The sequence below is a fragment of the Hypanus sabinus genome, chromosome 6 (genome assembly GCF_030144855.1).
Source record: "Hypanus sabinus isolate sHypSab1 chromosome 6, sHypSab1.hap1, whole genome shotgun sequence".
NCBI lineage: Eukaryota > Metazoa > Chordata > Chondrichthyes > Myliobatiformes > Dasyatidae > Hypanus > Hypanus sabinus.
In genome coordinates this window covers 163368084-163396060 of record NC_082711.1, presented here as the reverse complement: position 1 = coordinate 163396060, position 27977 = coordinate 163368084, and the positions used below count along the sequence as shown (strand labels likewise).

Here is a 27977-nt window from a genome sequence, read left to right as displayed (position 1 = left end):
TTCTTGTCTCTTCCTCTTAGGTTTTGAAGAATTAAATGGTGATGCAGGATCAGAGGACGAACTTGAATCTACAGCAAGCCAGGAAACTGAAGAGTTAAACTTGATTTCTTCCAGCACAGTTAACGGCAGGAAGCAATTTGTAGACACTAATTTCAACCCCAGGCACACAACAAAAACTATTGTACACAACAGAGTGGTTAATAAAACAAAGAATTATAATCAAAAAAACAGTATGGACAAAAAAAATGATAAAGTCTTTGAGAATAAATCTAGGGACAACAGATCAATTGAGAAAAAGGAGGCTTTGTCGTTTCTCAATGGTGTTATATCTAGCAGCTCTGGGTGTATTACAAATGGATTTTCTGTCAAGAATTCAGCTGACAATGACGGTAGTGGGTCTGAGAGTGGTTACACTACTCCGAAGAAACGCAAGGGCAGGAGGAATAGTGACAAAGGTGTTGAGAACTTAAATTTGTTTCAAGACAAAATCATGCAGCACGAGGGGAATCCACTAACCCCAAAATTAGATCTTGAGAACACCAAACTTGAGTTACCTGAGCAGAAGGCAAGTCGTTTGGAAAATGCTAAACCTAGTGGTAGGTATGAACTGGCAACAGTTAATGCAGCTGGAGCTCGTGGGAAGGTGGGAGTTGGTGAAACTCAACGAAAAAATTCAGATGGAAAACCTAGTGGAGGTAAGAAATACGAAGAGAAACCTAAATCAAAAGCAGCATCTGTAACTTCAAAGGAAGATTCCTGGACCCTCTTTAAGCCACCTCCAGTCTTCCCAGTGGATAACAGTAGTGCAAAAATTGTTCCGAAGATTAGTTATGCAAGTAAAGTTAAAGAGAACCTCAACAAGTCATCCTCTAATCAGTCACTGGCTCTGGACACTCAGACACAAGCTTCAGGTCGTTTGTCACAGGTTCCTATGTCTGCTGTGAAAACTGTCACCTCAACTAGCTTTTCCAATGGCTTGGCTTCAGTAGTGACTGATGGGCATATTGGTGTTTCAGGGGTCCAGACAGTTACTACTGCCAACACTGTAGTGCCTGCCTCATCTGGGAGTGAAACTTCTGTGTCCCCTGATGGCACAGACCCAGTGGCCACAGAACAAAGAAAGCAGGGTCTCTTTGTCTACCCTTCAAATATGCAATCGGTGCTTCCTGGCACAGCACAGGTGGAACTACCGTCACAAACAACTCAACAAAACCTGGGGGATATTTTCCAGAACCAGTGGGGGTTATCTTTTATAAATGAGCCAAGTGCTGGCCCTGAGCTAGCCACTGTAAAATCTGTGGACAACCCACCTCTGGATTTGACATTTCAAGCTGAATGTGCAGCCACTTTGGTTTCACAGGGCACTGAACTATCTTCAGGATCTGAAATTCCTGTGTTTCCAAAGGCATATGAACTAGACAAACGGACTAGCCCTCAGGTTCTCAGCAATGTCATGAAGACTGCCACAGTGGCTGCTAGTGTTTCTGCTGAGAGCACGGCCCGGTCTGTGGAGCCACATGTTAGTGAACTGCAAAAGATGGCTGCTACGAGCCAAAGTGCAATAGGTTTTGCCCCGAAGGACCTTGGGAATGAAACACCACAACAGGCCTCTTCTACCAATGCTTTGGTGCCATCAGCCAAAGAACACCATCCAAGGTACCACAGAGGCTCTGACAGAAAAGACAGCTTTGGGTCATTTGACTTGAAATCCGCTGTTATGTATCACACTAAAGGTAATATTTTAATGGTGTTTTCACACAAATGAAATTACACTCAGTTCTGAGAAATTTAGAAACTTGGGTTACCTGTGTAGCTTTCTGCATCTTATTGCCTGTTTACATTGGAAATTAAAAGATCAATTCAGGTAGCAGGTCCAAATCTTAGAAGCTTGCTCTATATCAACAAGGTGCCATTTGGGAGGAATATCAGCAAACACAAGATAATTTAAATCTGGAGCAACATCGTCTGCTAGAGGGACTCAGTAGGTTGAGTAGCATCTGAGAGAAAAATTGTTGATGTTTTAGGTCTAAACTGCACCAGTTCTGATGCTACTCAACTTATTGAGTTTCACCAGCTGATTGTTTATTGGGAGGAATATCATACCAGTATGCAAGTCAAGCTGGTATGATATTCCAGTTTGAAAAGGTCTGTACATGGTAACCCATCAAGAAATATTTATTGAACTGGCAGTAGCTCTTGTTCTTGTACTATTGTCAAGTGTTGTCACTCTGCTCTTGTCAATTGTTCCTGTAATGAATGCTTATTTCCAGCAACAATTAAACCTAGATCCATGCCTCTATACCTTGCACCACATCTCATTGAAACTCAACCTTATAAAATTCCTACAGGTTGCAAGGAGAATGTTTCTTCTGGTTAAGAGATCTAGAACCAGTTCACTCGGGGGTAGTGAGTCATTGAAATTCTGTAGTCCAGAGGAATGTGGGGGCTCACCCAATTTGGATCCTTGGATTCAAATCATAAGTGGATGATATAGGTTGTTTTAGTGCTGCTAATGGTAGGATGAAACTTCATCTTGCGGCAATAATTGTTGATTACTGCAAATCAAGGATTCATTCGGCCCTCCTGTTAAGCAGTATGAAATTTTATAGTGATTTTGTTTTGATGATTGTTATGTAATATAATTGAATGTCAGTCAGTTGGTTCTGTTATTCAGGAGTGTGCAGGTAAATGTTGATGTTCTGACAATAATCAAAATGTCTTAATTAGGCAACTGGTTTATATTTGTGATTATTGGCAGATATCAAATTAAACTGCTCATTTTGGACAAGGACGATGTTTAGATTTGATTATGCTACAAGAGTGGCTAATTTGGAAATGAAGAGGGGCTATGGCTTCCATAAGTGATAAGACAAAATCTCTTTGATTTGCTTTTGGTCACAAGCTGCTCTGACCACCAATGTATTTATTGTCCTGGACTTGTGTGAAGAGCAAAAAAAAAGGAACTTAATATCTTTTAATTGACATGGATTATATTGAGACTAGTAAGCTAGGAGAGGTAGCAGCTGTCTCATTAGTCATACAGTATTATGCAAAAGTCCTAAGCACACTAGATTTTTTTTAATATAAATTCTGTTTTTGATTTTTTTTTCATTGCATTAGTGTCAGTAGAAATGAGCAAATTTTGGTTTTCCAAATGTTCATTTTTCTAAAAAAAAAGATTTTTTTATTTAGTTAAATCTTTCTTAATGTAACATATTAAGTAATAGATTTTTTTTAACTAAATAAATTCTGTACTAGTTAGTTTTTCAAGTAAAAGTTTGGTTACTTTGTAGGTATTTAGCACAGTGTATGATTAAATGAAGGTAACTGTGCTGATGATCAATGACATAATGAATTGAATGAACTAAACTGGTTAACTGAAGCAAACGAGCATAGGAGTCCAACTGGATAAAGGACAAACAAGCTAAAAGCTGAGGGTTTGGCATATGTGACAGCTTACTCTTTATAAATCATCAATTCTTACACCATGGCCAGAGTAAGCATAGCAACAAAACACACGGTCAGCATAAGCAAGGTCTCTCCCAAGCAGAAATTTCCCAGCAGACAAGAGTTTCAAGACGTATTGTCCAATCTCTTCCTGGAAAAGGTACAAAGAAATGGGCATAGTGGGAGAACCAGAAACACAGTAGTTGGCTACAGAGACTAAGTGCAGCAGCCAAGAGATGCATCAAACTGATATTCCTCCTAAATTAGTCCATCTCTACTATCAGCTCTGAACTCAAAGAAACCACTGGAAACCAAGTATGACCCTGTACAGCCCAGAGAAGTCTTGCTAGAAGTTAGTCTTCATGGAAGAGTTGCTACCAAAAAGCCATTCCTCAAACATGGGAACAAAGCTAAGAGATTCACTTAAGCACATAAACACTAGGATTGGGATGCTGAGCAGGAGGAAGTGTCTGCAGTCAACAGTGAAGCATGGTGGAGGTTCCCTCCAGGCTTGGATCTGCTTTTCTGCAAAAGGAGTTGGTGATCTGGTCAGAATTAATGGAATCTTCAATGCTGAGAAGTATAAGCAGATTTTTGTCCATCAAGTAGTACATTTGCAAAGATGTCTGGTCAGTCCCAACTTCATTCTGCAGCAGGACAATGACTCCAATCACACGGTCAAGGTCATAAAGGACTACCTTCAGCGAAAAGAAGAATAAGGAATTCTACATCAGATGGTATGTCCTCCTGTGAGCCCTGATCTCAACATCATCAAGGCTGTTCAAGATTACCTGGAGTGACAGAAGCAAGCAAGACAGCCAATGTCTGTAACAGAACTACAGCAAGTTCTCCGGGATGCTTGGAATAACCTACCAGCCAATTTTTCTTATAAAACTGCACTACAGTATACCTAAGAGAATTGATGCAATTTTAAAGGCAAAGGGTGATTACTCCAAATACTGATTTGTTTTAGTTCTTTTGTGACTGTTTACTGCTCTTTATAGTTTTTTTTATATTTAGAAATTTAATTTTCATTATTTTTGAAAGCTTCTTTGCTATACAGATTTTCTTGCATGTGCCTAAGGTTTTTGCACAGAACTGAATGTACTAGCAAAAAAATGAGGGTGATAACAGATAGTTTGTTGAGAAGGACAAGCTAATTGTACCAAAATTCAGTGATAGCTAGACCAGGGGTAAGCTGTAATAGGTTTGTCTATGAACAGATTGTCCTTTAGACTTTGAAATGGTGAGGGGAATGAATTTGAATAATTGTAATCTGCTAGAAAAATCAGATTATTTTAGTTGTTTGTAAAGTATTATCTCGGTTTGTGGGAGATGTTGAAATTACCTATTTTCTCCATGTTCCTTAGTATTCCATTTGGTTAACATTTAGTTCAGCAATTAATGGTGTACTTCCTTTACAGTCACCATTGTCAGTTGAAAGTTCAGAGATGGAAATGTCAATATTTTCCATTTATGCAAATATTTTGATCTAATAACTCAAATATAAATCCTGTTAGTCTCACTAACATCTGCTGAGAAACAGATGCAAAGTATTTGGTGTTAGACCAGAAACTCGGGTGACATAATGTCATTTGCTTTGGTAGAAAGAGTAAGGAAGCTACTGTTGGCTAATGGTGTACCTGAGAGTGTTAACTCAAGTCATAGTGAGCATTTACAAAGATAAATAGTAATTTGGTCACAAACTGCAAGAAGGGAGAATTTCAATTGGCCTTTGTTGCCAGGAAGATGGGTAGTAAGAATATAAAAAGCAGATCTTTGAGAAAAACCAATATGGATTTGGTAAACTGAATGCAAGGAAGAGGGACAAGTATTTCGGATCAGCAAATATCAAGTGAAGTTTAGGAGGACAAGATATTTTTGCAGAAGGTTCTGATTGGAATTGATGGTGCAGATAAGTTTTATTATGATTCTAATTCCATTAAGAACAGAACAAATAGTAAATCTCGTTCACTTTTCGACCTATCCCACAACTGTATAAAAACTAGAATAGTTCACTTGGTTAATTTTTGGGATGAGCAGGCTGTGCCATTGAGAGTCTGAACAGATTGGGTCTAAATTCCTTGGCATTTAGAACAATGTAGTGTGACTTATTCAAACATACAAGATTCCAGGGGACCGTGTTTTCAGTAGTAGAAAAGTCTTAAACAATAGGACATAGTTACAAGGGTCATTTAAAACCTAGAAGAGTGGAAAATGTCTTCACTTAGGTGGTGACTTTCTAGAATTTTCCACCGTAAAGAGCAGTGGAGATTAGATCATTGGATGTATTTAAGATGGAGATAAATGTTTGAAAGATTGTGGGCAGTAAGGAACTGGTACAGAGGTGGTGTTAAGGCCAATGGTCATATTGGTTGAGTACGCTCGGAGCCTGATGGCTTACTTGTATTATGTAGACCTAAGATCTTGTTACCTGATTTGGTGGGTATGAAACTCCACCCAGGAAAGTTTTGATTGTTTAGTTTTCAAGTGACTTCAAGAATGAACTTTTCTAGTTTATGGAGAATTGTGTGATAAGTAGGAAAGTGCATAAAATTTAAGATCAGGGTTAAATTTTAATCTTACTTTATTTATTATTAATGGAATCATATTACAGCTGGAATCATGGTTAACCTACCACTGGAGACATATTCAGTCCATTGTGTCCTTGCCAGTAGAAAAGGCAAACAACCTAGCCTAATCCCACACTCTATCATTGGGTGTCAGTTCTTTAAATACATATCCAAGTACTGTTTAAAGGTGACATGGGTTTCTACCTCTATGCTCTTTCCATGCAGTTTCAGACCACCATCTGCCTGTGAATAGGTTTTTTCCCCTAATCTTGCCTCTGTTTGAGGGTAAGGAATCACATTAAATCCATTTACCCTTTTGAGGACTTTTCTACTTCGCAATCCAAGCCCATTGTGAACTAGTACATCAATGAAGTATTCTTTCTTTTCATTGGCAAGGCAAATGGTCCCAGTCTTTGTTCAGATACTTTCAGAATCTGGTGTGGAACATGCAGATGACTTGACTGTCCTCTAGAGCTGTGGTTTGAAACATCATTTGCTGAGAATGTTGGCCTGGATCAAGGTTCTGACATTGTTTATCTTGCCAGTGGATTACGAAAGTTTTGACAAGAAAGTTGGTCTTGTGCAGCGTTTGCCATTGTATATTTTTGTCCCCAGAAGCAAATAATAGGACAGATAGGCCAAAAGTTCTGTTCCAGCTTTGAGATCCTGAACTTCAAATAGGCTTTTTCTCAGTTGGCGTGAGGTTGTAATGGCATACTGAAGTAATGAATAATTTTTATCATTGATGTCTTATGTTTTCCCAAGAGGAGACTCCTGAGATATGGAAAGTGGCCTGTGTTTTTCCAAGATCATGTCCTGGGTATTTATTGTCAGAGGGTGTTGTGCAGACATTAGTTGAGGACCTTGCTCTTATGGGGTTGGTGGGAGGGGAGGGTAATTTTGATGTCTTCATACAGAAATTTACAAAGTTTGATTGGGATAAACTGTAGGTAGTGGGACATCTGACAAGAAGGGTTTTTTTTTAAAGTGACACAAGGAGAGTCCAGGACCAGTACTCTACTAAAGGCAAGTCTAGCAGGATTATAGAACTCTGAGGGATATTGAATTTCTGTTTAGGAAAAGGAGGCATTTCTCGGGTTTAGGCTGCTTGGATCAAGCAAATCTCTTGGTGTAGGAGTAGACTTGAGAGGGAAACTGGGAAGGTGAAAAGACATTGGTAGGTAAGGTAATGAAAATCCTAAAATTCTACCAAGTATATTAAGCAAAAACATAACTAGTTCCTCTTGAGGATCAATGTTATGTATAGTATTATGGGAGATTAACAAGGTCTTAAATATTTCTAAATGAATATACCATGGAGATGGCTTGAAACATTTGCATATTACAAAAGGGGGTACTGACAATCATAAAACACATAATGTTCTTCTATTTAATGGGGGCTGCAAAGGCAAGCCAGGGAACTACATGCCAGTGAGCCTGATGTTAACAAGAAAGCTGCTTCAGGGTGTTTTGAGATAGTGCATGTCTCACAAAATTGAACTTTTTTTTCTTTGAAGAGCTAACTAAGTGGATTGACAGGAGCATGGTGGTGGAGATTATATATGTGGACTTTAGCAAGGTGTTTGACAAAATCTTGACTACTAGGTTGACCCAGAGAGTTTGGATCGTATGGAATCCAGGGTGGGCTGGCCAGCTGCATGTATAATTAATGTTGTGTTAGGAGTTCATGGTGGTAATGAAAGGTCGTTTTTCATTCAGAGGTCTGTGGTAACTGGTATGTCAGAAGGATCAGTGCTTGGCCCAATTATTTGGAAGCTAGTGCATTTGGCATTAAGTTTGTGGGTGACACCAAAATTGTGTTGTGAACAATGAAAGAGGTTATTTAAGATCACAACAGGATCCAAATTAGCTGGGTAAGTGCGACAAGGAATGGCAGGTAACCAAAGGAAATGTTAGAGGTGGGTAAAATTAGAAAGTTTAAAATGCATTTTTTCAGACAGGTACATGGATATGAAAAGTTTAGAGGAATATGAGGCAAATATGGGGATTTTCTCTTCCCAACTGTTTAGTTAGCATGGACAAATTGGGCTAGAGGGATTGTTTCCATGATGTTGAGCTGACTACTGTACATTCTTGTCTGTATACTAAATGACTATTTAAAGATGGAGGCAGTGGAAAATTTTTTCATTGGTGCCGTAGATATGCTCCAACTTGATTGTGGACAACTTGGTGGAAGTGAGTTTCAACACTGCAGTGTGATAGAATGGGAAGAGTAGTTTCCTCCTATTTCCAAAGGCTGTAAACTTTACATCAACTTTTACAGACTTGTGTAAACTTCACCCAGCTCCAAAGGACAACATCAAACCTGACTTGTTCGAGCTGAGGCAGAAAGTCTGCTAGCCATTTCATTGTGTGTTCTGTTCGGCTTTGGTTAATACAGAAAAAGTTAGTTTGCTCTCTTTCACCCCCCGGCCCCCCCCCAAATTTCCAGCGTACATAACATTTAATTATAATTAGATGCATTGATCATCTTGTGACTGTAATGATTCCTATCTTAAAGAGTAAAATTGATGCTGGAGTGCATGGGTTTTGTTTATATGGAACAGAGTTTTAAAGGTACCAATTGCCTCTTTTGAATAGATCCAAATTTTACTGTTAAATTCTGTATTGTATTAGCAATTAGTTCAAAAGGCCCCATGGAAACTTTCCACATTGGTGGGTAGTGGTGTTAGTAGGAGTAAGTGTAAAGGTTTGCAGCTAATTTAAACCAGATATAGTTCTTGCAAGTATTGAGAATTCTTACCCTTTTTGTACATTAGTGGTCGCCAACCTGTTGATCGCGATCGACTGGTCGATATTTGAGACTTTCCCAGTAGATCCTGAAAAATAAATACACAAATACTGTTGAGAGATTGTTTCCTGGTTGCGGGGTTTTAGTTCCGTTCTTTCAGCCCAGTGCAGATGCCTGTAGCTGCCCCGCGCTACACAGTGAACTTCAGTGGTCCCCAACCACCAGGCTGTGAGGAAACAATGTGAGTCTAGGAAATTGTTTCCCCGTATGAGAAGAGTTCAGAAACTTTCTATTATCCAAATATGCTTTTTGCATACTTCATGATGTAGAAGTGGAATTTTAGAAATTGCTGTATAATGTGCAGCGGTGCATTTGACACTTTACTAGCCAGTTGCCACCGTTAGTTTTAGATGTGGAATTGTTAATCTAGGGTATTTACATAAATATCAGCAACACTTGAGTTTTAATTTAAAACAATGGGATTATTTCTGAAGTTGGGTATTTGCTTCTGTCCTGATAAAAGAAAAAAACTTTTCTTCAGTGTAAATGGACCACAAAATTTTAGTAAGTAAATCAGTAGTGTTGTTGGAGTTTAAATGGAGATGAGAATTCTGAATATAAGAAAATGTTAAGCAGTGTCAGCTAGCTGCTGGAGAATCTGAATTTGCTTGATAAATGTCTTAAGGTTATTTCTAAAATTAGTTCTGTATCTCAAATGAGTATTTATTCCAAATGATGTGCAGTGGACTCTGCTTAATTGGGATATGGAAGCCAGTACATTTTGATCCAATTAGCTGGTGTCGTGGGAATAGTTAAAATGGTAATAAAAAGGACAAGCTACTGTTTAACTGAGTAACTAATTATTTATTTAAATAAAATACAGAATAAATTGGAACACTACTATTACCGCTGCTGCGGTACTGGAATAATTTTAGTTCCTAATACCAATTGACAGAGGAATTCATCTGTGTCTAATTCTTGTGACTGTAAATGAACAAATCAGCATAGACAGCTAGTGCAGATAATGGACTGTCTTCATACAATGCTATCAATGATTGCATCCTCAAAATTTTCATTTTCATCATTGGTAAACCAAAAATTGCGGTAATAGGATGGGGTTGTAAATCAATGTTCAATACCGCAGAGATAATATCAAAAATATCTTTCCAATATTTTTTCAAAAGCGGACACGACCAGAACATATGAGTTAAAGACGCCATTTCAGATTGACATCTATCACAGATAGGATTTATATAGGAATAAAAATGAGCCAATTTATCCTTGGACATATGGGCCCTATGTACGACCTTAAACTGTATTAATGGATGTTTGGCACATATAGATGATGTATTAACTAATTGAAGAATTCTATCCCAATTCTCAATAGGAATAATGTTAAGCTCTCTTTCCCAATCATTTTTTGTCTTATAAAGGGGCTCTGAACGTTTTTTCATAATTATATTATAAAGTTTTGATATAAGCCCTTTCTGAAAGGGGTTTAATTCAAACAAATTCTCCAAAATACCTGAAGACACAAAATTTGGAAAAGTAGGAAGTACAGTATTTAAAAAAAATTCCTAATCTGTAAATACAAAAAAAATGAAATCTAGGCAAATTATATTTATTAGATAATTGCTCAAAAGACATAAAACAATTATCCAAAAATAAATCAGAAAATTGTAGTAATCCCTTAGTCTTCCAAGCCGAATAAGCTTGGTCTATAATTGAAGGGTGGAAAAAACAATTGGATACAATAGGAATATTTAAAACAAACTGAGTCAACCCAAAAAATTTCCGAAATTGAAACCATGTACGTAAAGTATGTTTAACTATCGGGTTGTCAATTCATTTCGACAAATTAGAAAGAGCAAAAGGGAGAGAAGTCCCCAAAATAGAACCCAGTGCAAAACCTGGTACCGATTTAATTTCCAGGCTCACCCAATGAGGGCTAAAAGATCCATCCCAATCTTTCAACTAACATATCAAATATCTGATATTAACTGCCCAATAATAAAATCTAAAATTAGGCAATGCTAATCCACCTTACTCCTTTGCCTTCTGTAAGTATATTTTACCTAACCTGGGATTTTTATTCTGCCATATATATGAGGAAATTTTTGAATCAACATTAGTAAAAAAAAGATTTTGGAATAAAAATTGGTACTGCTTGAAAAATATATAAGAACTTGGGTAAAATAACCATCTTAATAGTATTAATCCTACCTATCAGAGATAAAGATAATGGTGACCACTTAGTAAACAAGCATTTAATCTGATCAATTAAGATACAAAATTAACCTTAAATAAGTCTTTGTTTTTTTTTGTGATTTTAATCCCTAAGTAAATAAAAGAGTCATTAACTAATTCCTGTAGTTTCATCATTGTTGGCTCAATTTAGTGATTTAATTTATACCCAGAAAAATCACTAAATTGAGCCAACAATGATGAAACTACAGGAATGGCTTTCTCAGGATTAGAAATAAATAATAATAAATCATCTGCATACAAAGATAACTTATGAGTATCTGTCCCACGATTAATACCAAGAATATCCTGTGATTCTCTGATAGTAATTGCCAAGGGTTCTAAAGCAGTATCAAATAATAGTGGGCTAAGAGGACAGCCTTGTCTAGTGCCCCGAAATAGACGAAAAAAGGGAGATCTTTGTTTATTAGTAAACACCGAGGCTACTGGAGTATGATAAATCAGTTTAATCCAGGAAATAAATGTCGGACTAAAATTAAACTTCTCCAACACATTAAGTATAGCCATTCAACTCTGTCAAATGCTTTCTCCGCATCTAAACAAATAACACATTATGAAATATTATGTGAAAGAGTATGCACAATATTCAATAACCTCCTAACATTAAAAAACGAATAATGATTTTTAATAAAACCGGTTTGATCTTCCGAGATAATTTGGGGTAATACCTTCTCCAACCTGGATGCAAGTAACTTGGAAAAAATCTTGGTATCTACATTCAATAAGGATATTGGTCTATAGGATACACAATCAGTAGGGTCTTTATCTTTCTTCAATATTAAAGAGATGGAAGCTCTATAAAAAGATTGTGGCAAATTGCCCAATCTAATTGCTTCTTCAAAAACCTTATATAACCAAGGAGGGAGAGTAGCGGAAAAACATTTTAAAAATTCTGCTGTATACCCATCCGGACCAGGTGCTTTCCCTGAATTCATGGAGCAAATAACCCCTTTGATTTCTGCAACAGTCATAGGAGTTTCCAATATTGAAAGATCATCTGGTGATAATTTTGGGAAATTCAGTTTCCCAAGAAAATCACACATGGTACCACAATCCTGAGGAAATTCAGAATGATACAGGGAAGTATAAAAATCCTGAAATGATTTATTTCTCATCATGGTTAACTGTCAAATCCCCATTTTGCTGACGGATCTTAGTAATTTGACGTTTAACCAAAGCCGCCTTCAATTGACTAGCTAGCAGTTTACCCGATTTATCACTCTGTATATAAAAATCAGATCTGGACTTCATCAGTTGATTTTCAATCGAAGATGTAAGTAATAAACTATATTCTGTTTGAAGTTCAACCCTTTGCTTGTAAAGCTCCTTACTAGGAGTAATCAAATATTTCTTGTCAATCTCTTTAAATTTTATCAACCAATAAAAGAGCTTCCTTCTTTATGCGTTTTCTCAGACCAACAGAGTAAGAGATAATCTGTCCACGTATATATGCTTTAAAAGTGTTCCGTAAGAAATATCTTCCGTGGAGTTGGTTGAAAAGAAGTCAATCTGTTCATTCATAAATTTAATTAAGTCCGGATCTTGCAATAAGGTAGAGTCAAATCTCCATTGTCTAGCAGTAGGAACTGTATCCATAAATTTAATAGAAAGTTTTAATGGAGCATGGTCAGAAATAGCTATAATATCATAATCACAACTATTTATCGAAGGAATCGAACAAGAGTCAATAAAAAATAATCAATTCTTGAATAAGAATGATAAACGTGAGAAAAAAGAAAACTCTTTGTCCTTAGGATGCTGAAATCTCCAAATATCAAAAACTCCATTATCAGTCATGGGAGAGTTGATACAAGTGGCCGACTTATTGGGTAAAGTCTGAGTAGATATAGATTTGTCCATCAAAGGATTTAAACAACAATTAAAATCACCACCCATTATTAGCTTATATTCATTTAGATTAGGTAAAGAAGTAAATAAGGACTTTAAAAAATCAGGACAATCCACATTTGGAGCATAAACATTAACCATAGCAACCTTTTTATTACAAAGTAAGCCCGTAATTAACAAAAATCTACCATTCGGATCTGAAAAGATATCATGTTGGACAAATGCAATAGAGGAGTCAATAAAAATTGAAACTCCCTTTACTTTGGCATTCGAATTCGAATGGTACTGTTGACCTTGCCAAAACCTAAAAAAGCGATAATTGTCCTCCTTCCTCACATGAGTTTCTTGTACAAAAATGATATGAGCATTAAGTCTTTGGAATACTTTGAAAATCTTCTTTCGTTTAATCGGATGGTTTAAACCATTAGTATTCCAAGACACAAAATTAATGGTCTGAGCCATAATTCTAAAATCAACCCTTTGGTATAAAAAGGGTTAACCAAATTATAAACTGATGCACCCGGAAGAGGAACAAAAATAGAGAGCGGACCCCGAAGTGACGACATCGTGGACATATTTGTAGTTCAAAAACAGCTCAAATGAAAAAACTAAAACAAACTGGTAAAGGAAATATAGAATTAGAAAGACCACCCCCCACCCACTCAAGAGAGAGAAAAAAAACCACAGACAAAAACAGGCTGGGAAAAGGAAAAAATGAAACTAACTCTACCCCCATATCAGCGGAAGACCACTCCGTATATAAAGGATATATATAAAAAAAATCCACCCAAACTTTAAAAATTATGATCACTATACTAAAACCAAACTTCTTAATATACTTGGTTGTAAAAAAAACAAAAAGAATATAATCACTAAAAACTTATAAATCGGGTTAAAACCCAAACAAACCAAAAAATATTTAAACTGTGATAAGCGATGCATTGTAGGAAGAAGACAAGAGGGAAAAAATAGTGCCATCTTAAAAAAAACACCAAAAATGTTTTTCAAAAAACCACCATCTTAGTAAAAAAAAATTCACCTTCGAAGGAACAAAAATAATAGTCAGCGATATAGTATAATGGTTAAAGTGTATAAAACAAACCGATTAATATGACGAAAGAACACTTTAACTTAAGTATAAAGTATAGAGTAAACCTACACCAATAGCCAGAAACAAAATCTGGTTTGAGGAATCAAAAACCATCTTACACGATCAAAATCACTCATTTATTAGGAATGAGAGTCCGTAGCAGTAGGGAAGTTCTCATTCAGAAAACTTCTTGCTTCAGATGTAGAAAGGAAAACCTGGCGTGGAGCGTTCGGCGGCGTAGATTCTGAGCTTCGCAGGGTATAAGAGCGCAGGTTTTAGATTTTTCTCATAACATTCAGACATCAGAGGTTTAAAAAGAAGCCTTGCCTTCATTACTTCAGGACTAAAATCTTCTACTAAGCGGAAATTGTGATCCTGAAATTTAACCATTCCTACACGCCGAGCCACACGAATAAGTTGCTCTTTATCAAGTACGTAATGAAACCGGACAATTACAACTGAGGGTTTAGCTGAAGCACTCGGTGATCGACGCATAATTCTATGAGCACGATCAAGTAACGAGGGGCTATCTGGAAATACAGACGGGAACGCATTCTTTAAAAGTTGAGCAAAGTACTTTATGGGGTTGCCTTGTTCAATACCTTCCGGGAGACCAAGTATACGTAGGTTCTGTCTTCTGGACCGATTCTCGAAGTCAACACTCTTGGCTTTAAGAGTTTTCACCAGTTTAGTGGTCGAAAGTGAGTCCTGTTGCAATTTTTCAATTATCAAATCTCTTTTCCGAGCGTCTTCTTGCAGAGATGCGATAAGAACTTGCTGCTGGTTAATTACTGAATCCTTCTTATCCATATAATCTTGAAAAGCCTTTATATCTTGTTTAAAAATTTGTTGTTGTTCATCAAATTTTTTATCCAAAACTTCCAATAACAATTCATAAGTTAATTCAGTGCGTTGCGGATGAGCTTGCTTCTTTCCATTAGCGTTCGGGTTCCGTCCAGGTTTTCATCCTTTAGATCTAAGAGCCATTTCTGAGTACATATCTTCAAAAATTCACAATAAACTCTTAACGATAAGTCCAGAAAATTAGCAAGAATCTTTTGGTGTAGGTAGTTGAATAAGGGTGATCAGTTTAAAAAAAAGTAAAGGTTATGGAGCGAATCTAAAACAGTACTCACTCCATGAGCGTCTCCTGCTGACCCCTTTAAGTACTAACTTACTGAGATTCTTGGGTCCATTTGTGCCCAACTAGGTAGCCCTTGTTCAATGATCCATGGACCTTCTGAAGAGCATTTCCTTAGATGAATATTGAATCCATACGTTCACTATTAATCCCTAGTTAACATGTCAGAGTGTATCATTGTACTTTAACTTGGGACATTTGACAAAACACTTCATTCAGTCATTCAAACTCATTAAGTTGGTATCATCAAGACTTAGTTTTGATGCAGTTATTGGAAGAAGCAGCTTAGCTATGAGCATTCATACAGATATTTTGTTGCAATGTTTAAAACTATAGTTAAAAGAAATTGCATTCCGCGCTTCAAGAACTCTGAGGTCCTATGTTGAGCTAAAAGAATGCACACAGCACTTTTATTTATTGGTAAACTATATAGGAGAAGTGTAGAAATAAGTAACTTAATTGTAGTTTATTGTGGTCTGTTTTCACTGACAGAGCACTGTCATAAAGTCTGTTTGGACAGTACAATGAGAGCAAAGTAATGGTGATTCTTGGAAATGTGAGTTGGCATCAAAAATGACAATTATTACAGAATCTCTTGTGTGATTGAAAATGTTTTTATATAAGCAAAGTTTTAGAGGCTTTAAACTTCAGCTAATCCATTTAGTATAAATGTGCTCAGTACTGCTTTTGAATCTGAATCTGTTCTGATCGTAATGTTTATCTGAAAATTGTAGTATTGAACTTAAGCAATTCTAGTATTGAGCTTAAGAGGGGATAGGACACAAAGGTGATGCTACAGTTGCACACCAGGTTACTGGGCGTTTGATGTCCAAGGTCAATACCTTTTTGGCAGAGCTGAACTCTTTCTCTCAATGCCTGACCTGTTCGGCATTTCCAGCACATTTGATTTCAGATTTTCTGTATTTACATGAATTTCCTTTTGCGTTCTTATCAATATTAAAACAAATCTAATCCATGTGTCCTTGAATTCTTCAACACTTTGAAATTCAGGCTGATTCAGTTTGTCATCAGTGATGTGCCATTTTCTTAGCCTTACTTTACTCTTCCTCATCTACAGAATTCCAGACTTGGCTATACTCTCATTTTTGTTTGGATGTCTCTTAATTGTACCTGAACCTAAGAAACATCAGTAGCCATTTGAGCCACTGTTTAATCAAATGATTGTTGATCCAGCCTTGACTTAAACAATGTTCTTGTCATTTTCTTAACACTTCCTCGAACTTCTGATTTCCTTGTTAAATATATTCATGATTTCCTCTCAGGCTATCAAATAGTATAGGGAGAGGTTTGGGTTCAGTGATACTGGCTTTTTCTAAACTAAGGAATAGAGATATGTTTTGCTCAGTGAAATGTGAATCGGAGCCTTAAACAGCTCTAATCATGAGTATCTAATCGTAAATTGAATATTGTTGACCCTAAAGTGTTTTTGTTAGGGTTGTTTTTGAGAGCATATTAGCTACTCAAAGACAGGTCTGATGAAGAGTGACCTGATAATCTCAGGTGAATTCCATACTTTGGTGTCGGGGGCAGCGCAGGGTGCAGTGAAATTTTTGAAGTTTAGGTGCAAGATGTCTTTAAGGTTATTTACTTCGCTTTTGACAATTGATTCATTTTGCTACAAAATGACTATGCACCACTGTAAGGTTAGGAGTAGGGTGTCGTTCCCTTGACGATTTCACCTTTCTATTGGATTGTAATTGATCTTCATTTACTTTTTTTTATCCTAGATCAATTGACCCCCACAGCTTCTAAGGAGGAATTTACTGAATTTGTACCAGTACAGAAATAGCAACAAAAATGCTGTTAATATTCAGCTCAGTCAGTACTAGTGATCAAAGAAGCAATTAATCTGATTAAAGATCATGGACCTGAAATGAACTCCTCTCCACAAAATTATTTTATGACTTACAGAATAGAATATAGTAAAGTATAAGATGGCATTCTACTGATCAGAGGGATTTCTTGCACAATGGCATTTGCATCATTACTGTCAATTATAATTGTAACAACCTTAAGTTTTGTAACTTGTGAAACTTGTAGAACTTTAGTGTAATTTTTACCAAATCTAATAATGTAAAATTTGCCTTAATTAATATTTGCATATGCTGAACACTCAATGATCAGGATTGCACACATTAAAAGTGTAGATTATAAAAGGCTCATAGGAATTCTGGTAATTGCATAAATCTTTAGTTTGGCATTAGCTGGAGTATTCCACTTTAAAGTTCATTTTATGATCTTTGAGGAGGTACAGAGGAGAACTTGGGTTAAAGGCATTGATTAAAATGAGGATCATAACTCAGAGCAGAAAGTAACTGATTTTATAATGGTATTTCAAAGTTATAAATGCTTATATTAAGGCTTGAGTTGGTAAACAAATAAATGGCATTGACCTAAACCGAATGACAGAATAACTTAAAGGAAATTTGGTAATTTTATGAGCAACATACATAAAATGTTGGAGGAACTCAGCAGGTCAGACAACATTTACAGCAGGGAATACAGTCAATGCTTTGGGCCGAGAACTCAATAGATACTGCCTGACTTGCTGAGTTCCTCCAGCATTTTGTATGTGTTGCTCAAGATTTCCAGCAACTTCAGAATCTTGGTGTCTTTGATAATTTTATGCAGTGTTGTGGTCTGAAATGCGTATTCTGAAAAGTTAATAGAAGTAGGTTAAATTGTTTCTATCTCACTTTGTATGTATAGTACATCTATGCAGGAATAGTACACCAGTGTATTTAAAGCAGGCATGATGTCTCAATCTTTGCTTTCTATATAGGGGTCAAAATATTTTGCGTTTTTATTTTCTTTTTTTCCACCCACCCTCCCCGAACATACAATGGCAGCTAGTGTATTTACAATACAACACTTCACAAATACAAACACAGACATTTCGCAACCATACCCCCACATTCCTTCAAGACGAAGGCCCACACACATCCACAACACGTCAGTCAGATGATCCAGAATACACTCATATTACAGTGCATCAACCATCCTGTGAGGTAAATCATATGCGTGTTAAAAGGGGGCAAATCCCCAACTACAATCAAATGTCTTTTTTTTTAAAGCAAAAAAAACCAGCATTTTGTAAAATTTGGGATATTATAGTCCTTGTATAATGATTGTATAATGTACAATGGCCCAATGTATTCAAGTCTGAGTTTTTTAAAACTCAAGCAAAATTATTTGGTTTTGCCACTTTTATCTGGCTTGTAAGCTTTCATGTTTTTTAAAGTTATGTTCTAAACGATTAAACATTTCCATTGTTTGCTTTGCAACTTGTAATTGTTCTTCTTTCAAATATATCTTTCTGCTAGCATTACCACAAGCTGTTTAAGTACTCACGTTAATAAGTGCTCTTTAAAACTGTTATACAAAACTAATTCCACTAGTACTTTCTCCAAAAGTTTTGTAGAAGTAAATTGTGCTTGGATTTGATTGTATATATCTTGTTTTTCAGAAATGGACTCTATATGGAACTTGCATAAACAAGGTAATCACAATTAAAACTTTGAGCATTAAACATTTTAAGATTTTTCAGATTGACACTACAATAGGTTACTCAGTCCATTTTATGTTCTTAAGTTATAAATTTGATTTGTATTTTAAGTCATGTTTGCATCTTGCCTTGTAAATAAGCATAAAATGAATAGTCTGAGATCATTCGGTGGCACATGGCACCTGTCTCCTGCTGCCTTTGAATATTTCATTTTTCCCGCCTACGCTTATTGCATGAAGATAACACTTATTTCAATGGATGTCTTCTATTGGGCATTACATTTTAATGTGCAGTCCTGCTATTCAAAATAGTGTTTGGTCCAATTTTTCTCTTGTGATCCTCTCTTTTTAATCAAGGACATTGCAGGATGATGCTCTGGATCCAGGATAACTTGCATTATTCCTTTAGTATGAAGTTATTGCAGTGATGGATCAAATCTAGGAAATTAATCACACAAGATGCAGAAAGAACTCAGCAGGCCTGGAAGTATCTATGGAAAAGAGTAAACAGTTGAAGTTTCGGGCTGACCTGAGACCCTTCCTTTGGATTTCTGGCATCTGTAAATTTTCTCTTGTTTGGAATTTAATCATGCCATGTTACTCTTGACTACTTGCCTCCTATTTTTGGATTCCTATGAAGTAAATGGTTCTAGTACCATTCCTTGGAGACAAAGTTTGCACTTATTTTGAGGTTAAATAATTGCTTTAGTGCAGTATTTAAACTTTACATTCCTGTGCTTTATATGCTACTGTACAAAAGTAAGCATGCTAATAGTACTGAAGTGGTAGCGAAATCTCTTAAGTTTTGGCATACGTGAGGTTGTGGAGGAGTCTATATTTTTAACATACTGAAAATCTTAATTGCAGATTGAGGGTGTGTGTGAGTATACTGATACATTGAAGATTGATACCATAACTTGGTGTGCACTGATTTGCCTAAGTCTGCTTCGTTACTTTTTCATTAAAAGGACTGAAAATATTATCTACTTTTTTTTGGTTTGGAAGAGGTTTCCCATTTTGATGCTCAATTTGAATGGAGAATTGTGTGGAATTTGGCTACATTGTGTTCTTATGAATTAGATGTGGCCCATCTAGTCAAGTTAGAATGAATGATTGTTAAATTGCCAATGAAGATGTGTTGTAATGGTGCTTTGGTTCTATGATTGCATGTGCTTAAATAGAAGCATTTATATCTACATAATGTTTATTTTCTTTTTTGCAGATCCTTCAAGAGTAGTTACCTATGATGAATCTATGGACCGTCCTGGCCAATGAAGTCAGCTTAGTGAACTGCCTGTTTTCATTGTTGCTGCAAGCCACTGTCTGGAAGCGGTTATGCTCCTTTTTTAAAAAATCATCTCTTAAGCAGTGGGCCAGTTCAGGAGAAACATTCAAAACAAAAAAAAACAAAAAATATTTTTTAAAAAACGCAAACTGAATTTGAGTGAGTGCAAAGAGTGTGTCGTACAGTTATTTCGATGGACTCTAATTGGGTATTTAATGACCTCTGGTACTGAACTTATCACAAAGCAAAACCTGAACGCAATGAATAGTGGACTTTTTACTTAAATCGGGTTCTTAAGGTCCTGCTGGTGTAATGTCAGGCTCCAGTGAACCACTGAAGGGGCTGTCCCACTTCACAAAGGCTGCATTTTGCTGTGAGTGCACCAAGATTCCACACGGGAAAACAGGAGGATTTGCAGAACTTTTTAAAAACCCCAAAAAAAAGTTATGCTGGAATAATGCCTTGAAGTACAGTGTGTGTTTTTCTTTTTCCTTGCTGCAACATTCTCAGATTTTGCTGGGATTAAGATGGTCTATTAGGCCTTGGGGAAAATTGTCTTAACTCATCACTGGGAAGAAATCGAAATCACAGACAACTGCAATATTAAATGATGCAGGTCTAATCGTTCACTGATCAGAAAGACCGTGCTCCACCTGCAGAGGGTCTATTATGTAAATCGTGGAGTAATTCAACTTGGGTATTTAATGTTGTACAATTCTTTCCCTTTTAATTTTGTTAAAAATTTGCCATTGTATGTGTTAGTAACATAAACTGCACTGCTTTTGCTATAGGGGCTTTACATTCGCTGTCCTTCTCTAGGCCATTAAAATATCTCATTCATTAGATTTCCTTGTTGCGTATCTGGCCTTAACTATTACTAAATGACATGTATTTGCTTACTATGCCCTCCTTTCCCTTTTTAATATCACCTTGCTTTTTAAGACTTGCATTTTCATGCACTATATACCAGAATCGTGCAACAAGAACATAATTTTTTTTTAAAAAAAAGAAAAAAAAAGTAGATTTTAAAAAGTCAAATTAAAATTGGATCACTCTCCTACATTCTTTAGCCCTTTTACAGAACAGTTTCTGTCAAAATTGACTATTTGGTTATTGAATTCTAATGCATTCTGTGTAGTCCACAGCTTTATTGCTGCTTCTAAACTCTATTAAAGATATATTTTTAATATGAAAAATGTGCTTGGATTTTACAAATCGGCAAAGTGCTTTACGGCAATATTAGAAGTGAGTGAAGAGTGTGCAGGCATGGACTTCTGAATGTGCAACGGTAGTTATTAAACACTACAGCTTGTGCAGCATGTAAGACTAGACGCCAGAGTGGAGAGATTTGTTTTTAACGTTCCTGTGGCTTTATGCTGTCTTGCGAAGTAAATGTCCTCTATCTAATTTCTGCACTGTGGTTGTGGAAAATGTAATGTGCTCCACACAGCTCCTCCCCAGATGCTTGTGCTTCCTTTTCCATTTGATTATCTTTCAAGCGCTAGACAAAACTTAACCCTCTAATTTGCTTAATAAACTAAAATCTTACAATGCCAAATATATTTCTTCTGATCTCATTGTGAAAATAGCCCATTTCTGGGGAGAACATTTTCAAGCTAGCATACTTTTTTAGGGACAGAAGTGTGCTTGCATGATGGTAGCTGAGATTAACTTTGTTGCCCAAAGCATTTGGGTGCAGGATCTGACCAGCTACTATGATTTGTAGAAAAGCTTAAGTATGCCTTTACACAGCTATATGAAAAAGCAGGAAACCTCATCCTTTCAAAAATTTCCAATAGAATAGAAAGGTTTGACATTTTGCATTTTTGTTTTGTGTTGAATCTATATTTTACCTTAAACACAAACCTAATATTTTAGTGCTTAACTAATTTCCAGTAATATACAGCAACACTTGTGAACAATTCAACATAAGCAGTATTGTTTCAGAATTTCAAGAGTTTCTTAGTCATACTCATTGTTAGAAAGATTCTTTTGGTCATACTTGGGAATTTTTACTTGCAGATGTCGAACTGAATAATATGCCTTTGGCAGATTAATTACACTTGACTATAAAGCAATCAATTACTAATTTCCAATGGCTACTAAAGCTAGTTTATAACAACTTTGTTGTCGATCCCTAAAATGAGCGGTCGAGCAGCCCAGTACATGTTTGGTACTGTACATATTCTGGTAAACTAGGGCCACATGACTACTGGGTTGTTCCACCCAGGTTTTGTTATGCTTACATGTTTTTTTTTGTGATCTGTCACTGTCCTTGATTCTTCAATAAGCACTTAAATTTTCTTAACTTTTTAATCTGTTTATATTTTTTGAGTAGGCATGTAAGTTTTAAGTACAGTCCAATCATTTGTGACTAATTAATACAGTGAATGGTAATGTGTTACTGTTGTAGATATATTTTCCGCCTCAATTGTTAGTACTGTAGCATAAACCAAATACAGTGTAGACTGCAGTGCCCCTTCTATGAAGAGACTTAAATTTGGGAAGAGGGACTGAGTGAGTGTGTGAGTGAGAGCAAGTGTGTGTGAGTTCTATACAGTATCTGGTGCATACATTTATTAGTATTGAGAATAAGAGCATAATTTATTTTGTGCCATGTGTTGATTTCATCTTTTGAGTAATGATCATCAGAGGTCTAATTATTGCAGAATGGCACTAAGCAAGTCAGATAGCATAGGTTGTTTTAAATTCTTGTTGCTAGACAAGCTAGTCAAGGTTTGAAGTCTTTGATACCTGTGTTTATTTTTTTTTAAATCATGTTTTGTAATGCATTGTCAGTCCAGCTATAGGCCTTGCAGGTCAGCCTTTTTCATTCCAAGTCCCATTTTGTGTCTCCCTTCCCCAACACGAAGGCTGCCAAAACCTCAGGGAGTTGAGCTGTCGACATGCACGTGTGCTCCATGTTCCTCCCACATTTGTTTAAAGAAACTCACCAGTTTGTTCCCCCAAATAGCATTTTCTTAGTAATGCCATCAAAATTGATGGAATGCATGGTTACTAGGGCCTATTAGTATTGGTTCATTAATGCATTTCTTGTCTGTGTCATCATAAAAGTAATGTATTTTTAAATGCTTGCTACTGTTACTAATTATGTTAACTTAAAAACAAAAAAAAATTAAAAGTGTAAATAACGTGGGATTGAACAATTTGATCTGCAGAAACTTTGTCAAATCACATCTTGAAAAAGCTTTTAGCTCTTCAGATCTTGAAACCAGCGTTCAAGGATTTTCTTTCCCTTTTCAAAATGTCTGTTTACAGTAAAGGGTGATTGGGTTGTATGTAATTAACTAAAGCTGCTACATGGGGTTTCTGACCAGGCATGGAAATGATAGGGACAGCATGGAAATGTATAGTGAAATACATAAGCATAGAACATGAAGCTGAAATGCTGAAGTGCTAAGGAGCATGATATCTTTTTTGACATTATAGTACTTCATAATTGTTTGATTGCTCAGTGTATTTTTGCTACCAGAGTGAAATTGGTGACTGGAACATGTTGCTGTGTTCAAATACAGTATTTCTTAACCATAACCAGTATTTGGCAATTGCATACATTGCTGGTTATGTATTTCCAAATGAAAAGACATAACTCAGTTAATAAATTTGAGTTTAAGAAATTTTGTTTGCTTAATGCAAAAGAATAAAACACTTTCCATTGCATTCTTTGGAAAAAGAATATCCATATATAAAGGCAATTGCAGTTAGCAATCTACTTGGCACTTGTGGTTGACAATTTGATGTTGGTTTCCCATGTATAATGACTGACCTAGTAAATATCAGTAAACTTCCGCCCTACAAACAAAGTATTAAGACATCTGAAATGGGACGTGGATGAGGGATGCAAGAGAGAAAGGAGTGTTAGTAGCCTTTAGTAGAAATTCAGAGGTAAAACTATGTTTGTCACTGCGTGGTAAAGGGGGGAATTAGTTCTGGTATTGATATTTACATTATTCATCTAATAGCTGGAAGATCTTTCTCTTAACAACTTCAGGAGACTAGTAATTTATTTTTTAAGATTTAGTCTTATCTGTTTATTCCCAAGTGTTCTTAATGCTTGCAGTTTGCCCTTGTCTTTTGGTGAAAAGATGCATGTATTTTGTTTCCGGTTTTTAATTTTAAAATTTTGATACACAACCAAGACACTTCGATTCACTTTAAGGACTTTAGTTACTTCTCCTTTCTGAAAATTTGACAAGGAGGAGAAAGTTGTGTTTTAACTACATAGAATGGCCATCAGTTAATTGCAAGTGAAGACAAAAATTTCATGCCATTAAAGCTGAAAAGAGCAGCATAAATGTCAAATAAGTAGGGCTGCATTATTACAGCAGTATTGGACTAGTATGTGTTAACGTGATTAGATTAGATGGCCTGAAGGGCCGTAAGTGGAACAAACTATTGTGCAATTATAATTTTTATTCTACAATGGGTGTGTTCAACGAACAGTAACTTCTGAAACTAGTTTTCATTTGGTTGTTAATTTAAAGCCAGATACATCACAGGAGTAGTGGCAGTCTCTGCAAAATACACCTGTCAACCAAGCTTTTGTCTTGCTGCTGTATTGGTGAGATGGAATAATTTTTCTAGCCAAAAAATTAACAGCATATTATACAAACAATTAACATTTTCTGGTATACATTGAATTATGAAGTGAGAGAATTGGCCTCACTCTGGTTAGAAGTTGTGTGGCTACAGGTTTATAATTTTTTTTTAATTGTGAATCCTGAATGTGTTAAGCACCTTGCTTTAAAAAATAGTTCTCTGCTACTTTGTGCTGAAGTAAAATACTGTAATTTCTTCCTCCCTCTTGTTCAAAAAAGAAAACATCTGCTAATTCTGCCTTATACAGAATCCCTCTATGTATCATTGTGTAAGATTTACTTCCTGGGCTGCTTGCATTACATTAGAAATGCATTTTGCACACTCAGGTTTTGCTGAAGCTCCAGTAATGTTTGCTTGAGCTGATGGTATTGAGCTATGCACGTTTTTGAGTTAATAGATTTCTTCCCATTCAATATGTTTATGTTCGTTTGTGTGTGTGTATGTGTGTGTGTGCGCTGTACTTTGCAGTTTAATTTCCATGGTCAGGGTCAGATGAACATATCTTGATGGGCCAATGACCAGTTAGCAGTGTAGAATTCATCCTATCCCCTTTACCCCTTGAAATAGTACAAGCATCAATATGTTTGTGGATTGCATTGTAAATTCAGATTCTGCTTGCATTAAGCAGAAGTTCAATAAACAAAATGACCCAACTTTTTTTTCATGTATTTGTCACCTATTTGTATGTCTCATAATTGTTAAAACTATAATCTATATCACAAACGTTTTAAAAGTTCTTATTTCTAACATTTGTAAAGAACTGCATAATTTCTGATTAAACTGTTGCTATTTTCAATTAGTGTCAATTTTTCAATTTTGTTTCAAAAGCCATAGGAGAATTTATATAGAATGTTATCTTGTAAATGGATGTTAATATAAATAGGTGTACAGAGATGTATGGCTGATGGTTTGGCCAAAATGTATGTTTTTGACTACTTCCGACTGCCCAAATTTACAAAATGTTTTTTTTCCCAAGTCATTTGGTCTGCTAACCAAATGGAGGATTGTGAAATATCCAGTGCCTATTTGATCAAGAGAAATTTCGCCACTTAAGGACAGGTTTATTTGTTTATATTTTTCGTACCCATTGCTTTCGTTCAGTGAATACCTTTTTTCAAAATAATCTAAATACTACCTGGAAATGTATAAATGACTTGGTCATTGGTTGATCAGTTACTGATTTCTGACCTATTGTAATTTAGATGAATGCATTGATACTTGTGATCAAAAACATACATTTTAAAGTTAATTGCCAGACTTAATGTACAGTACCTTACGTGAGCTCCAGGAGTTAAATTTTATCTATCAGTTAAATCATTCCCTGCAAAATGGCCTTTATAATGTCTTTAATGGTTCCAATATTTCTTTTACACGATATTAGACTCCCTTGCCATGAGATTTGAAATACATGGAACAAGGCTTTTAAAAATCTTTGTTCTCCAAAGTCTACCTATTCAACACTAAATGACATCATCTGAGCAGATAAAAACTTAAGAATCTATTCCTACAAAGTAAAATATGTCGCATTTATCGTGTTTGTGGGAATAAATTATTTAGACTGGATCAGTGTAATTTAACTACTAAATCGGAATCTAAAAATAAATATGAAGGAACTCTATTCCTTGCTTTGTGCCAGTTATGTGTGTGTATGTATATATATATATAAAAAAACTATTATCCAAATTGTAAACTATCATGATTTAGCTGGTATGAAAAGCACAGAAACTGATCCTGGATGCTTCCATGTGCATGAATTCCTGTGTTTTAAAAAAATAATAATAATAAATTGTAACAAGAACCCACAGAAGGCTTGATTCTTGGGAGTTGCCATGTTTTAGATAATTATGGTTTGCCCAAATTTCCCCTTATTCTAAGCCCTTCCTAAAATAATCATGCATGCCACACCACTACTTCAAATGGTTTGAATTCTTTACCAAATGTGTTATAGCTATGATTTTTTTAATCTCACTATCCATATAATACTGAAATTGAAAGCATTAGATATGCAAAAAAGATATACATGGTCCCTTCTTCCCAGAGGAGGAGATTGTCTGGTGTTGTATTTGAATATACCTGTATATTGTCATTGTTAGCTATAAATCTGTAAATATGTCATGCTTTTTCATGTAGTGTCCCGGTAATTGAGTAACCAAGAAAATAACAATTTGTATTATCTCCTTCCTCTCCAAATCTCCAATTAGAAGGAAAAAACGTGATCTGGTTCGTTGCATTGTATTTAAAAATCAAAACTCAAATTCAGTTTGTGAATCTTGAGAGGAAAGATACTTTATGAAACCATAGTTTCTTAAATATTGTTGGAATCAAGCATGTGGATAATGAACCATTCTTGTGCAACTGTATGTTATGAATTGACTGTACAAACTCTTGTCCTGGGGCATGGGACTGTGGCCTTAATACATGGCAACTCCAAAGTAAATGATATCTGAAAAATTATTTTGTGATCAGTTTTATTATATATGAAATCTCTTTTGTCTAAAGTTTTTTTTGTCATTCTTAACCCTTGCAATTCCTTTCTGTATACCTTTCCACTTTGTAATAGGTTGTAGCTGTAAAAGTCAAATCCTGGCAGCATTAGCCATGGCATTGAGCTCCAGGAAGTGAATTAAATTTTGGTGCAGGCATTTCAGTTGTTTCCTTTTCAAGACTTAAGTCATGACTGTCTACTAAGTTCACTGACAATCATGGTACAAAAAATGTTCAAATAAAACTCTTCTGCTGCTTTATTTTCTGCAATAAACCTATTTTGTTCCTTTTTTCCACATTAAATACCATCACTCATTATAGTTATGTTTAAGTCAACAATTGTCATTACTTGGTAGTAATTGTCATGTTGATGATCTAGCAAAATTTTAATCGAATATTATACTTGTATTTCCATTTCTAAAGCTTTTGCAGTCAGTTCTGACTTAATGTCTAATATCACACATGCAGCACAGAATGTTCGTTAAACAGGAATGTTGAATGTGTGAACTTGCAGCATTACATTGAGGGGAAGAGTTAAACCTCTGAATTAACACAACTGAAGGATTCCAGCTGAAGAAAAATTGCAAAATAGTCCCAAATTGACACTGGATTCCCACACTAAGGTAACCAAAACATTGAATTAAGGGAAAGTGCCAAAAACATTTCCATGTAAACATTAACCCTTTTCATGTTCTGTGCCAAAAGTTGATTGGTATTTGTCAAATCTTTGATAAAAGAATCACACCTATTCTGGTTTAAATTTTTTAAAAGAATCCAAGTGCCTTCAAAGCCATGCTCTTCCTAATGCTGTAGGACCAGCTCATGCTTTCTATAATAGTTTCTACTCTCCAAATACATCAGCATAATGCTGTGGAGTTGTGCATACGTCAGTGAACAGTACAGCATCTCAACTTTGACAATTTAAGGAATGTAATGTTGCATTGTAA

At 35.8% G+C, this 27977-nt stretch overlaps 1 protein-coding gene across 1 annotated transcript in view; it reads left to right on the top strand.

Moving 5' to 3' along the window:
* Nucleotides 1-25342, top strand: part of nufip2 (nuclear FMR1 interacting protein 2) — a 34813-nt gene extending 9471 nt beyond the window's left edge. The window contains exons 2-4 of the mRNA XM_059973345.1: nt 21-1733; nt 18604-18636; nt 19864-25342. Of these exons, the coding sequence (XP_059829328.1) occupies nt 21-1733; nt 18604-18636; nt 19864-19916 (1799 nt within the window). The 3' untranslated portion in view covers nt 19917-25342. The remainder of the gene's footprint in view (nt 1-20; nt 1734-18603; nt 18637-19863) is intronic.
* Nucleotides 25343-27977: the final 2635 nt, after the last annotated feature.